At 41.5% G+C, this 13440-nt stretch overlaps 1 protein-coding gene across 1 annotated transcript; it reads right to left on the bottom strand.

Annotated features, from left to right (window-relative positions):
• Nucleotides 1-3623: 3623 nt before the first annotated feature.
• On the bottom strand, nucleotides 3624-4560 carry LOC129687492 (olfactory receptor 5-like). The gene is given in 2 exon segments (XM_055621916.1): nucleotides 3624-4449; nucleotides 4451-4560. Coding segments are annotated over 2 exon segments (936 nt in total).
• Nucleotides 4561-13440: the final 8880 nt, after the last annotated feature.

The raw sequence follows: 13440 nt of genomic DNA, 5'->3' as shown, positions 1-13440 counted from the left end.
ACACACACACACACACACACACACACACACACACACACACACACACAGTAAGTCTTTTAGTTAAAAATGTAACCTCTGTATCCTGAATTGTTTTCCCCCTATTGATGAAGAGGGAATGTAATGTGGAGACCCACAATTGGGCCCTGAGTGATACAGACTGTATCTATTCTAAACAAAACTTAGACTTTCTTTCATGAGAAAGTAGAAGTTTTTAATGGTCTATAGCTTCATTCGACTCCACTGGCACTCATGAAGCAGGAACATCAGCTGAAGTATCGGTTACTGATGGATTCTAAAGAACGGGCAGTCACTGTCTTCAGTTTTGTACCTACTGAGATGTCCAACAGGTTTCAATGGATAGTTAAAAAGACATGAATTTTGAAAGAGAATTACAGGGAGTAGAGGAGGTTAATCAGAATTAACTTTATACTTGTATAAAATTGTCAAAGACCAAACTCAATCAAAATAAAAACTTAGAGAAATGAAGTTGTGTATGAAGATACAATGCAGCAGGAGTTGCGCACATGACATGTGGTTGTGCTTTATCTGAAAGTACATCTGAGGAGCTATGACTCTAGAAAGGTTGGTTAACATACTTAATCTTGCCTTGTCTGCTCTGGGATATAGAAGTGTGCAGTCTTTCCCTGGAAATGAGCCAATCCATCTAACAGTAACTGCATGCCAGCCCTCTTTGGGATAGTGTAACATCACCGTTAACAACATTTTTGAAGTCAAACTTCAAAACGTCTCTCCTACCCTAACTTGTCCTCAGGAAGCCTTTACATGGGACATGCATCATTTATTAATTTAACTTATAGGAGCAGTTACTGTAACTATCTCTCCATCCATTCCTCTGTTGTCCAAATTTATTTGTATTTCCAAAACCAGTCAATACTCACATGCTAGAGGTATTCATCAAAGCTCTTTGCCTTCACCCCCAAAGAACAAAGCTGGAGCACCTCACCTGGTGTCTGAAGGGAGTAGGTACAGATCTTTCCTCGCAGATAAGATCAGGAGGAGGATCTGACACTCAGCTGCTGCCCAGAGCACATGCAAGGAAACAGAAGAGCCCTTCAGCACATCTTGGAGGAACTGACTCTGATCCTGAAACAACCACAAACCTTTTTTTTGTGGCTCTGGAGCCTCTGAAGTGCTGAGGGCACTGCCTGCAGTAAAAAGAGGAGGCAGGGGCCTCACAGTGAAGCTCTGAACCTCAGAGACTCTCTTGGCCCCTGAGGAGTTGGAGGAGTGGTAGGAAAGAATTTTACTGATGATTCTTAGAGATTTAAGTAGAAAGGCCTGCAGACTGTTCTCAATTAGAACCATCATACATGGACTTATTTCTTTTTAAGATTATGTGTATGAGTGGTGTCTGTGTGGGAGTATGTGCATATGGTTGCAGGGGTCTGTGGTGGCCAGAAGAGGAAAACAGATGCACTGGAGCTGGAGTTACAGGCACTTGTGAGCCACATGACATAGGTCCTGGTAACTGAACTTGTGTCCTCTGCCTAAAGAGTATGTGCTCTTAACTTCTGAGCCATCTGCCAAGCCCTACACTGGTTGATTTCTTATCCAATATGAAGACTATACTTGGAGTGTAGTGTGTTTAAGGGTGCAAAAAACTGGTCCAGCCTTCAGTTGGTAGATACTTAGTATAGAGAAGCATGCCAACACGGAATAATGGATTTATAACCTGTTTTTAAAAAGTCAGTTGGTGCTGAAGACATAAGACAGAATATAACAGTTCAGACAAGAGGATAGTTCTTTAATATTTCTCCCACAAAAGTAACAATGCACAACAAAACACACCAGTAAATATAAAAGACACTAAACTGAAAGAAGATTATTGGAAAGAGGAAAAAGACCAGCATGGGGTAAGAGGTAGACATGAAGGTCATAAGAGGTGAACACAATTAATTATATAATCAAGAAAATGCCATAATGATGTTCTTTTTATAAAATCAATACGTATGAGTACAGTTTTAAGGCTTTATTATTACTTATTCATATATTTCTGTGTGTATGTGCACATGTGTGCAAGTACCTATGGAGATCAGAAAAGTGTCAGATTCCGCTGGAGCAGTAGTTACAGGCTGTTGTGAGCTGCTTTATGTGGGTTCTGGGAACTGGACTCAGGTCTGCAAAAGCAGCAAACAGTGAGCCCTCAGCTCTCCATCTCTCCAGCCCCTTACTTGATTTTTAAAATTTAACATTGATACCCATCACAACACACACACACACACACACACACACACACACACACACACACACAGACACACGCACACACAAATCTGTTTCTTTTTATTTAAAAGCTCATTAGTTGCATGCCTGTAATCTCAGCACTCAGGGAGGCAGAGGCAGGTGGATCTCTGTGAGTTCAAGGCCAGCCTGGTCTTCAAAGTGACTCTAGGACAGTCAAGGCTACACAGAGAAACTATCCGGAGCAAACAAAATAAAAACCAAAACAAACAAACAAGCAAACAAAGAAATCCCCAAAAAGCACAGTAGTTAGCTCACAATTAACTTGTTTAATCCATCGATCATTAAATATTTAGGTGTATCTACACTGCAAATATTAAAGCAAAAAAGATTCTGTACATCTAGCTAACTGCATTTTTCAGGATACAGACACATTCAGTAAAAATGCATCAGTCTTCTAGGGATAAAATGATGTTATGCTTTATAGTGGGACTTTTAGACCCACCAATATAAATAATGACACAGACTTTTCAACATTTTAAAGCTTACGCCTTTTAGCTGGACAGATTCCCAGACACCTAGTTTAACCCCATTGATCCTGGCACCACATCCCACCACATGGCTAGCAATATGCTCTGTTCCATCCAGTTACCTTTCATGACTGCTGGAGAATCTGCCACCTTTGCTTGCTTTCACCCAGCATGCCCCTGCTTCAGAAGTTCTGCCCTCCACTTCCTGCCCAGATAATGGCTGTCACATCTTTATTACAACCAATAGACAAGTGAGGAAGATAAATATTTACAACATATAAGACTGATGATGGGCCATACAAACAACGATCCCAAAATCTGGCTAGTACTTTGCTTTCTGCCTGTTTAACAGTCAATTATTGAATGTATAGAGTCACATCTTCCAGACTGGAGAATGGCTCAGTGACTGCTCTTCCGGAGGTCCTGGGTTAAATTCCTGGCAACCAAATGGTAGTTCTTAGCCATCTATAATGTGATATGATGCCCTCTTCTGGCAGGCAGATGTATATGTGGATAGTGACACAGTGTACCCCAATATCGCTTAAGCTACATTCCTTGGGTTATGACTTAAGGAGGGGTTCACTGGCCACTAACACAATTTTTGTCTTGTTTTCTATTGTGCTTTGCTGATTCTTAGGTATTTCAGATTTAGTTATTGCCTGTTGTGTTGGTATCACATATTAAATGAAAAACATTTTATTCTATTTTTCTTTGGAGTTTAAGCTTTATGGAGTTTTGAAGTCAAGAAATATTTGTAGTTCTTTTGAAAATGGTGTTGGTGATCAAATCTAGGGCCTGTGTATGCTATGATAGAGATGTACTATTTAGCTACATCCCCAGATTATAAGGAATATTTGGTCCAGGGAGAGAAGGTCCAGCTTTGGCAGACCATGATCAAGGCCAGTGGAGAGTCTTCCTCAGCACAGTGTGGACTTCCCTGTTCCTCAGACAGTAGATGATAGGATTACAGAGAGGTGTGACCACCGTGTAGATGACAGACAGCACCTTGTTGAGGTCCATGGACTTGATGCGGCTGGGGCAGCAGTAGATGAAGAGGGCTGCTGAGTAGAAGATGCCCACCACTACCAGGTGAGAGGCGCAGGTGGAGAAGGCCTTGCAGCGGGCAGCAGCTGATGGCATGTGGAGTACAGCCATCCCAATGGCTGAATAGGAGGCCAAGGACACCAGGAGTGTTCCACAGAAGATGACAATGGCTGAGATGAAGTCTACCAGCTCTGTGAGGGCCACGTGTGTACAGGACAAGTTGAGAAGTGGGGAGACATCACAGAAAAATTGGTTGAGGACATTGGGGCCACAGTAGGTGAGGCTTGCAATGCATTTTGTCTTTACCGCTGAGACCACCAGCCCACCAAGCCATGAAGACAAGGCTAAGCCCAGGCAGACCTGTGGCCTCATGAGCAGTGGGTAGTGCAGTGGGCGGCAGATGGCCACATGGCGGTCATAAGCCATGGAGGCCAAGAGGGTGCACTCTGTGCAGATGAGAGAGACAAAGAAGAAGAGTTGAGTCATGCAAGTTACAAAAGAAATATGGTAGGGTCCTGTCCACAGCCCCAAGAGTAGGGTGGGCATGGTGACTGACACATAACACATCTCCAGGCAGCTGAGGTTGCCCAGGAAGAAGTACATGGGCTTGTGGAGCTCGCTATGACTGCAGATGAGATAGATGATGAGTGTGTTCTCCAGGAGTGTCAGCAGGTAGAGTCAGGAAGACCGTGAACAGGGCATCCCTTATGTCCAGCCTTGTGGACAATCCCAGCAAGATGAACTGCTGAACCCTGGTCATGTTGGCCAACTCTAGGTACCTCTCCATCTGCAGAGAGACAGATTGTTAACACCTGTCCTTCAGAAGCATCATAGTAAAAGTAATTAGAAGGATGTTCACAGTGGTTTGAACCTTGAGTGACTTAATAATCTCAACATCTGCTGAAAACTGGCTAAGAGAAAGATTCTTCATATCCTTGAGATGAATGCTGCAGCTGGTGATTCTAATGTGTAGAAAGAATGCAACCATCTGAATGATGAGAGGATAAAATTTGCTCCCTGTGAAATCAAGTGAAGGAAAAATTGACATTTGCAATGCTAAGTATGAGATAATTTTCTTTATTTCAGTTTTTAAAATGTGTTATTCCCAGGTTGTTTTTCTTACACACCAGTTTAGAAATATTCTTAAAATCCCAGAAAAATAAGACTTCTATTTCTGCTGTTCTAAAATAGGGTCCAGCCTACACCTACACTGCCCTGAATGGGCCTGATTGCCTCTAAACTACAATCGTCTCTTAAAGTGACTTTGTTTTTTACAGAATTGCATTATGTTATAGGTGTCAAATGATTATGCCCATAGACAAAATGTTTTATTGTGAATAACATTGTTGAAAATTCTAAGAAAGTTGGTACCACATTTAGAAGAAGTTTAGAGATTCCATTGTTTGGACCCAATTTGTGCGGTCACATACACAGTATTTATAACTTGTCCAATGTTGCATTGAGTTGAATCTTGGAGATTCTATTGGTTACAGCCAATGTAGATTATATCATATGTATACTTCCTTATCATTCACACACTGCTGTTTGGAGAAAAGCAGGGATATACAGAGGGAATTATGGGTGTCTGGGGTGCACACCCTGATCACAAAAATCTGTAAGATCCATTGAACTTTTACATTATGTTAGAAACATCTCATGATGATTTTGTTGTTTCATTCAATGCTGTTAAGTTCTGGTACGGCTTAGTTATTCTGTAAGTTTTTGAAGATTTATTTTTATTTTATTTACATGTATATTTACCTGCATGTCTACATATATGTATAAATAACATGATATCTCTATATCACATGCATGCAGTGCCACAGAGGCCATATAGATCAGCAAATCCCCTGGAACTGGAGTTACAGGTAGTTGTGAGCTGCCATGTGGATACTGGGACCTGAACCTGGGTCCTCTAGCACAACAACTAGTGCTTTTAACTGCTGAACCATCTTTCTAGCCCCTTTGACTTAGTTATTCTTAAATGGCATGGTTATATTCTTTGCCTCTGTCCCACAGGGTGAGTATGGGAACAATCACAGCCCAAGATGACCCAGCCAGGAAGCTGCTGTGCCTTGTCCCAACTTCATTCCTGTGTCAATTCCCTTTGAAAACAAGACCAGAATATTCTCCAACATTTAAGACAGACTTTGAGAGCTAAAAAAAATTATAGAATTTGAAAGTTTTTCTTGCTTCAGAGTACCCTGCATAGATTACACCTGGTTGAATTAAACCCCTGCAGTGGGTTAGGTACTCTCTCAGTGCACCTCTTCTCTCTTCTCCTTCCCCCTTGGTCTTCTTCGTCTCCTCTCATTCCCTATCTCTCTTTCATTTCTTTTAAATATAGGCATTTAATTTTATATCTTGCTAGTATAAGCAAATATATGTACTGAATAATTCAAGGCAACACTTCTCTCATCTATCAGGAACTGACTTCTTGCAAAACATAGAGCCAATAAATAGATATAAAAACAGAGCAATTTTAGAAGAGTTTTGAGCTATTACAGAGCTTAAGAATCACATTATCTTGATATTGTATGCTCCTCATTCAAAAACGATTAAGAGTCCAATGCAGGAGGTGAGAGGCCACTCACTGAGCATGGAAAAAGCTTGGGGAGAACATTTTGACAAAGGAAGAGCAATTTTAGTGGTCTGATGTTGTTACGGAACTGCCTGACAGAAAATCTGCTTCTTCATCTATCAGATTTCCACCACTTTAGATTTTTAGCTCTTCATATGGTTTCTTCTTCAAGAACACACCCCAAAATTCCTTCAAATGTTTCATTTTAAAAATTGCATTGCATGTGCACACCACGGCTCATGTGAGGAGGCCAGAAGACAACTTGCAAGACTTAATTATCTCCTACCATGTGGATCCTGAGAATCCAACTCGGGTGGTTAGATTTAGAGGAGAGCACCTTTACTTCCTGAGCCATCTCACCAGGCCAATTCAAGCACTTTTTTTTTTTTTCATCACTGTAGCCATTTACTGGACAGAACTCCAGATGGTATTTTATTTTTTTAACTTTTTATTAATTACACTTTATTCATTTTGTATCCCCCCCATAAGCCCCTTCCTCCTCCCTTGCCGATCCCACCCTCCCTCCCCTTTCTGCATGCATGCCACTCCCCAAGTCCACTGATAGGGGAGGTTCTCCTCTTCTTTCTGATCTTAGTCTATCAGTTCTCATCAAAAGTGGCTGCATTGTCCTCTACTGTGGCCTGGTAAGGCTGTGTGTTTATTCTATATTGTATGTTTATATGAGTGAGTATATACCATGCATGTCTTTTTGTTTCTGGGACAACTCACTCAGGATGATCCTTTCCAGGTCCCATCATTTACCTGCAAATTTCATGATTTCCTTATTTTTCATTGCTGAGTAATACTCCATTGTATAGATGTACCACAGTTTCTGCATCCATTCTTCAGTTGAGGGGCATCTGGGTTGTTTCCAGCTTCTGGCTATTACAAATAAAGCTGCTACAAACATGGTTGAGCAAATGTCCTTTTTGTGTACTTGAGCCTCTTTTGGGTATATGCCTAGGAGTGGTATGGCTGGATCTTGAGGAAGCGCTATTCCTAGTTGTCTGAGAAAGTGCCAGATTGATTTCCAGAGTGGTTGTACCAGTTTACATTCCCACCAGCAGTGGAGAAGGGTTCCCCTTTCTCCACAACCTCTCCAGCATGTGTTGTCCCTTGAGTTTTTCATCTTGGCCATTCTGATGGGTGTAAGGTGAAATCTCAGGGTTGTTTTGATTTGCATTTCCCTAATGGCTAATGAGGTTGAGCATTTCTTTAAGTGCTTCTCTGCCATTCGATATTCCTCTACAGAGAATTCTCTCTTTAGCTCTGTTCCCCATTTTTTAAGTGGATTACTTGGTTTATTGCTTTTCAGCTTGTTTAGTTCTTTATATATATTGGATATGAGTCCTCTGTCAGATAAAGGGTTGGTGATGATTCTTTCCCAATCTGTAGGCAGTCGCTTTGTTTTGATGACGGTGTCCTTTGCTTTACAGAAGCTTTTCAATTTCATGAGGTCCCATTTATTGATTGTTGCTCTTAGAGCCTGTGCTGTTGGTGTTCTGTTCAGGAAGTTTTCTCCTGCACCAATGAGTTCTAGGGTATTCCCCACTTTTTTTTCTAGCCGATTTAATGTGTCTGGTTTTATGTTGAGGTCTTTGATCCACTTGGACTTCAGTTTTGTGCAGGGTGAAAGTATGGATATATTTCCATTTTTCTACATGTAGACATCCAGTTGGACCAGCACCATTTGTTGAAGATGCTATCTTTTTTCCATTGTATGGTTTTGGCATCTTTGTCAAAAATCAGGTGTCCGTAAGTGTGTGGGTTTATTTCTGGGTCTTCTGTTCGATTCCATTGATCCACCATTCTGTTTCTATGCCAGTACCATGTAGTTTTTATAACTGTTGCTCTATAGTACAGCTTGAGATCAGGGATGGAGATACCTCCAGAAGATCTTTTATTGTAGAGGATTGTTTTAGCAATTCTCGGTTTCTTGTTATTCCATACGAAGTTGAGAATTTTTCTTTCCAGGTCTGTAAAGAATTGTGTTGGCAATTTGATGGGAATTGCATTAAATCTGTAGATTGCTTTTGGTAAGATGGAAATTTTTACTATGTTAATCCTGACAAGCCATGAGCATGGGAGATCCTTCCATCTTCTCATATCTTCCTCTAATTCTTTCTTCAGAGACTTGAAATTTTTTTCATACAAGTCTTTGACTTGCTTGGTTAGGGTTACACCAAGGTACTTTATGTCATTTGTGGCTATTGTGAATGGTGTTGTTTCTCGAATTTCTTTCTCAGCCCTTTTGTCTTTTGTATACAGGAGGGCTACTGATTTTTTTGAGTTAATTTTGTATCCGGCCACTTTGCTGAAGGTGTTTATCAGCTGTAGGAGTTCCCTGGTAGAGTTTTTGGGGTCACTCATATATACTATCATATCATCTGCAATTAGTGATAATTTGACTTCTTCCTTTCCCATCTGTATCCCCTTGATCTCCTTCAACTGTCTTATTGTTCTAGCAAGGACTTCCAGCACTATGTTGAAGAGATATGGAGACAGTGGGCAGCCTTGTCTTGTCCCTGATTTCAGTGGGATTGCTTTAAGTTTCTCTCCGTTCAGTTTGATGTTGGCTATAGGCTTGCTGTATATCGCCTTTACTATGTTTAGATATGTGCCTTGTATCCCTGATCTCTCCAGTACTTTAAACATGAATGGATGTTGGATTTTGTCAAATGCTTTTTCAGCATCTGGGGAGATTATCATGTGGTTTTTTTCTTTCAGTTTGTTAATATGGTGGATCACATTGATGGATTTCCGTATATGGAACCACCCCTGCATACCTGGGATGAAGCCTACTTGGTCATAGTGGATAATATCTTTGATGTGTTCTTGGATTCGGTTTGCAAGTATTTTGTTAAGTATTTTTGCATCAATGTTCATAAGGGAGATTGGCCTGAAATTCTCTTTCTTTGTTGAGCCTTTGTGAGTTTAGGTACCAAGGTAATTGTGGCTTCATAGAATGAGTTTGGTAATGTTCCTTCTGTTTCTATCTTGTGGAATAGTTTGAAGAGAATTGGAGTTAGCTCTTCTTTGAAGGTCTGGTAGAATTCTGCGCTGAAGCCATCTGGTCCTGGGCTTTTTTTGGATGGGAGACTTTTGATGACTGCTTCTATTTCTTTGGGGGATATAGAACTATTTAATTGATTTACCTGGTTTGATTCAGCTTTGGTAAGCGGATTTGATCAAGAAAATTGTCCATTTCATTTAGATTTTCAAATTTTGTTGAGTATAGACTTTTGAAGTAAGTCCTAATGATTGTTTGGATTTCCTCAGTGTCTGTAGTTATAACCCCCTTTTCATTTCTGATTTTGTTGATTTGGGTGGTGTCTCTCTGCCTTTTAGTTAGCTTGGCTAAGGGTTTGTTGATCTTGTTGATTTTCTCAAAGAACCAGCTCTTGGTTTCATTGATTCTTTGAATTGTTTTATTTGTTTCTAATTGATTGATTTCAGCCCTGAGTTTGATTATTTCCAGCCGTCTACTCCTTTTTGGTGTGTCTGCTTCTTCTTTTTCTAGGGTTTTTAAGTGGGCCATTAAGTTGCTTGAATGAGCCGTCTCGAATTTCTTCTTGAAGGCACTTAGTGCTATGAACTTTCCTCTTAGCACTGCTTTCATTGTGTCCCACAAGTTTGGGTATGTTGTGTCTTCATTTTCATTGAGTTCTAGAAAGGCTTTAATTTCTTTCTTTATTTCTTCCCTGACCCAGCTGTCATTTAGTAACAAGTTGTTCAGTTTCCATGAGTGTGTAGGCTTTTTGCTATTTCTGTTGTTGTTGAAGTCCAGCTTTATTCCATGGTGATCAGACAGGATTCAAGGGATTATTTCAGTCTTCTTGTATCTGCTGAGGCTTGCTTTGTGACCAACTATATGGTCTATTTTGGAGAAGGTTCCATGAGGTGCTGAGAAGAAGGTAAATTCTTTTGTGTTTGGGTGTAAAGTTCTGTAGATGTCTGTGAGGTCCATTTGATTCATGACCTCTGTCAGAGATATTGTTTCTTTGTTTAATTTCTGTTTTGTTGACCTGTCCTTTGTTGGGAGTGGGGTGTTGAAGTCTCCCCCTATTAATGTGTGGGGATCTATATGTGGTTTAAATTTTATCAATGTTTCTTTTACAAATGTGGGTGCTCTTGTATTTGGGGCATAGATGTTCAGGATTGTGATGTTTTCCTGGTGGAATTTTCCCTTGATGAGTATGAAGTGTCCTTCCTCATCTCTTTTTATTAATTTTGGTTGAAAGTCTATTTTATCAGATATTAGAATGGCTACTCCTGCTTGTTTCTTGGGTCCATTTGCTTGGAAAGTCGTCTTCCAACCTTTTACCCTCAGGTAATGTCTATCTTTGTATCTTAGGTGTGTTTCTTGTATGCAACAGATTGCTGGGTTTTGTTTACGTATCCATTCTGTTAATCTGTGTCTTTTTACTGGAGAGTTGAGTCCATTGATGTTGAGAGAGATTAATGACCAGTGGCTGTTAGATCCTTTAATTTTGCTGTTGGCTGTGTTCATAAGGTTGTGTGCTTGGTTGCTTTTTGTTTTACTGTAGTAAGGTTAATTATTTCCTGTGTTTTCTTGACAGAAGCTAATTTTCTTGGGTTGTATTTTCCCTTCCAGTGTCTTCTGTAATGCTGGATTTGTGTGTAGGTATTGTTGAAATTTGTTTTTGTCATTGAATATCTTGTTTTCTCCGTCTATGAAGACTGAGAGCTTTGCAGGGTATAGTAGCCTGGGTTGACATCTGTGTTCTCTTAGGGTCTGCATGATATCTGTCCAGGCCCTTCTGGCTTTCATAGTTTCTGTTGAAAAGTCAGGTGTGATTCTAATGGGTTTGCCATTATATGTTACTTGGCCTTTTTCCCTTGCAGCTTTTAGTATTTTTTCTTTGTTCTGTATACTTACTGTTTTGATTATTATGTGGCAGGAGGATTTTCTTTTCTGGTCAAATTTGTTGGGTGTTCTGTAGGCCTCATGTATCCTTATTGGCTTCTCCTTTAACTTGGGGAAATTTTCTTCAATGATTTTGTTGAAAATATTTTCTGGGCCTTGGAGAAGGGAGTCTTCTTTTCCCTCTATTCCTATTATTCTTAGGTTTTGTCTTTTCATATTGTCTTGGATTTCTTGGACGGTCTGTGTCAGGAATTTTTTGGATTTAACATTTTCTTTGACAGATACATCGATTTCTTCCATTGTATCTTCTACACCTGAGATTCTTTCTTCCATTTCTTGTATTTGTTGGTTATGCTTACCTCTGTAGTTCCTGTTTTCTTCCCTAAATTCTTCCTCTCCATTATTTCCTCCATTTGTGTTTTCTTTAATTTTTCTAGTTCTATCTTCAGGTCTTGAGTTGTTTTGTTTACTTCCTTCACCTGTCTGCTTGTATTTTCCTCTTTTTCTTTTAGTTCCTTCAACTCTGTCTCTTTCATTTCTTTCAGTGATTTAATTATTTCTTCTCTGAAGGCCACAAGCTGTTTGGCTGCATCTTCCCGTATTTCTTCACGGATGGCCCTAATCTGCTTCTCTTTAACTTCCTCCATTTCTTTACAGATAGCCATGATCTGTTTGGTTTTATCTTCCTCTAATTCTTTATGTATTTTATTTGTTTCCTCTATTATTCTCTTCATCAACATAGATGTAAGGTCATCTTCTTGATTTTCTATTATGCTGCATTGTTCAGGGCTGTTCGCCCCTGGATGGCTGGGTTCTGGAGATACCATATTGCTCTGTCTTTTGTTGGTTGAGCCTTTAGGCTGACCTCTACCCATTGGGCTGATTTAGGTGTTGGCTGTTAGTTTCTGTGCTTCCTGGAGTCCTGAGGTAGGGAGTATCCCCTTGGCCGGAAGATGATTTTTCCTGAAGGAGTCCTTCTCTGCTTTTTGGTTATGGTCACTGTATGGCCAGTGTTTCTCAGGAGTTGCCACTGCTCACCTCAGGTTTATAGCCCTGAGTAGTAGCTGTGGTTTATGTTAGGCAGGGGGGGGATCTCCTCTTACTCATAGAAGTTCTCAAGACAGCTGCCCCACTGCTGGGTTTCTTGTTATAAATTTAGTGTGCTGTTGCTCACTAAATTTCCATGTACAGTCCTCTTGAAGAAACTGCTGATTCCCTATCTGTGGGGTTTTCTCCCAACAGAGAAACTCAGTCTGTTATCCTGGGGCGCACAGTTCCGTCCGGGAAAGTGGGAGGTGTACCCTCAAGTCTCTGGGCCAGAGGCTGATTGCTCCGCTCTGGATCTGGAGAATGTGCACCTAGGTTGAGTTGGCGCCTGGGGGCACTGCTCTGGTCTGGAGGCTGGGTGCCTCACTCTGGACCAGAAGCTGTGTGTCTCTGTCTGGGATGGCAGCTGCAGGCACTGCTCTGGTCTAGACGCTGTGGGTGCAGCCCTCTTGAAGGACCAGGGATTCCCACAGTTTTGACAGTCTAGCTAGGGATAACTGGTTGATCCTTGGCACAGTATCTGAGGGCTGCTGTAATGGCTCTCTGGCTTTTGTAGGTCTGAGGATGCAGCTGTGTGTCCCAGTGTCCTAGGGGAACTCAATAATGGCGGCAGAGCACAGCACTCCTGCCTGCACTAGAGTCTGCGTGAGTCCAGGAAGTGTTTTGGTGCTGGGTGTCCTAAGCGTTAGAGCTGCTGACCCCCTCCGCTGGGGGTTTCCTCCTGCCAGAGACACGCAATCTGGTGCCCTGGTGCCCACAGTTCTATCTGAGGCGGCGAATCAGGCGCGCAGGCAGGGCTCCGTGCAGGTGCCTGTGTCCGGGCTGGCTCTTGGGGCACCTGCGGAACCCGAGTCTTTTCCAGGGGATGTCTGTGTAACCTGAGGTTGGTCCCAATTGTTTCCTGCTCCGTGGGGTTATCTCTCAACTGGGAAATCCAGTCTATGGTGTTGTGGGCTCACAGTTCAGTCTGGGACCATGACCAATCGCACTGGCGTGTAGCTCTGGGCTGGCGACCAAGCGTCTGGCGGAACCGGGATCTCTTCTGCGGTTTAGCCAGGTGAGTTAAAGCTGATTGAATCCCCCACCTTTGGGTATCCTCTCACCTGTGAAACACAATCACTTGTGTTTTATGGCCGCGAGTTCTGATTGCT

The sequence above is a fragment of the Psammomys obesus genome, unplaced genomic scaffold (assembly GCF_907164565.1).
Source record: "Psammomys obesus unplaced genomic scaffold, mPsaObe1.curated_primary_1811, whole genome shotgun sequence".
In the NCBI taxonomy this organism is placed as follows: Eukaryota; Metazoa; Chordata; class Mammalia; order Rodentia; family Muridae; genus Psammomys; species Psammomys obesus.
Note: the sequence above shows the minus strand (reverse complement) of the source record. Positions and strands in the feature narration are given on the sequence as shown.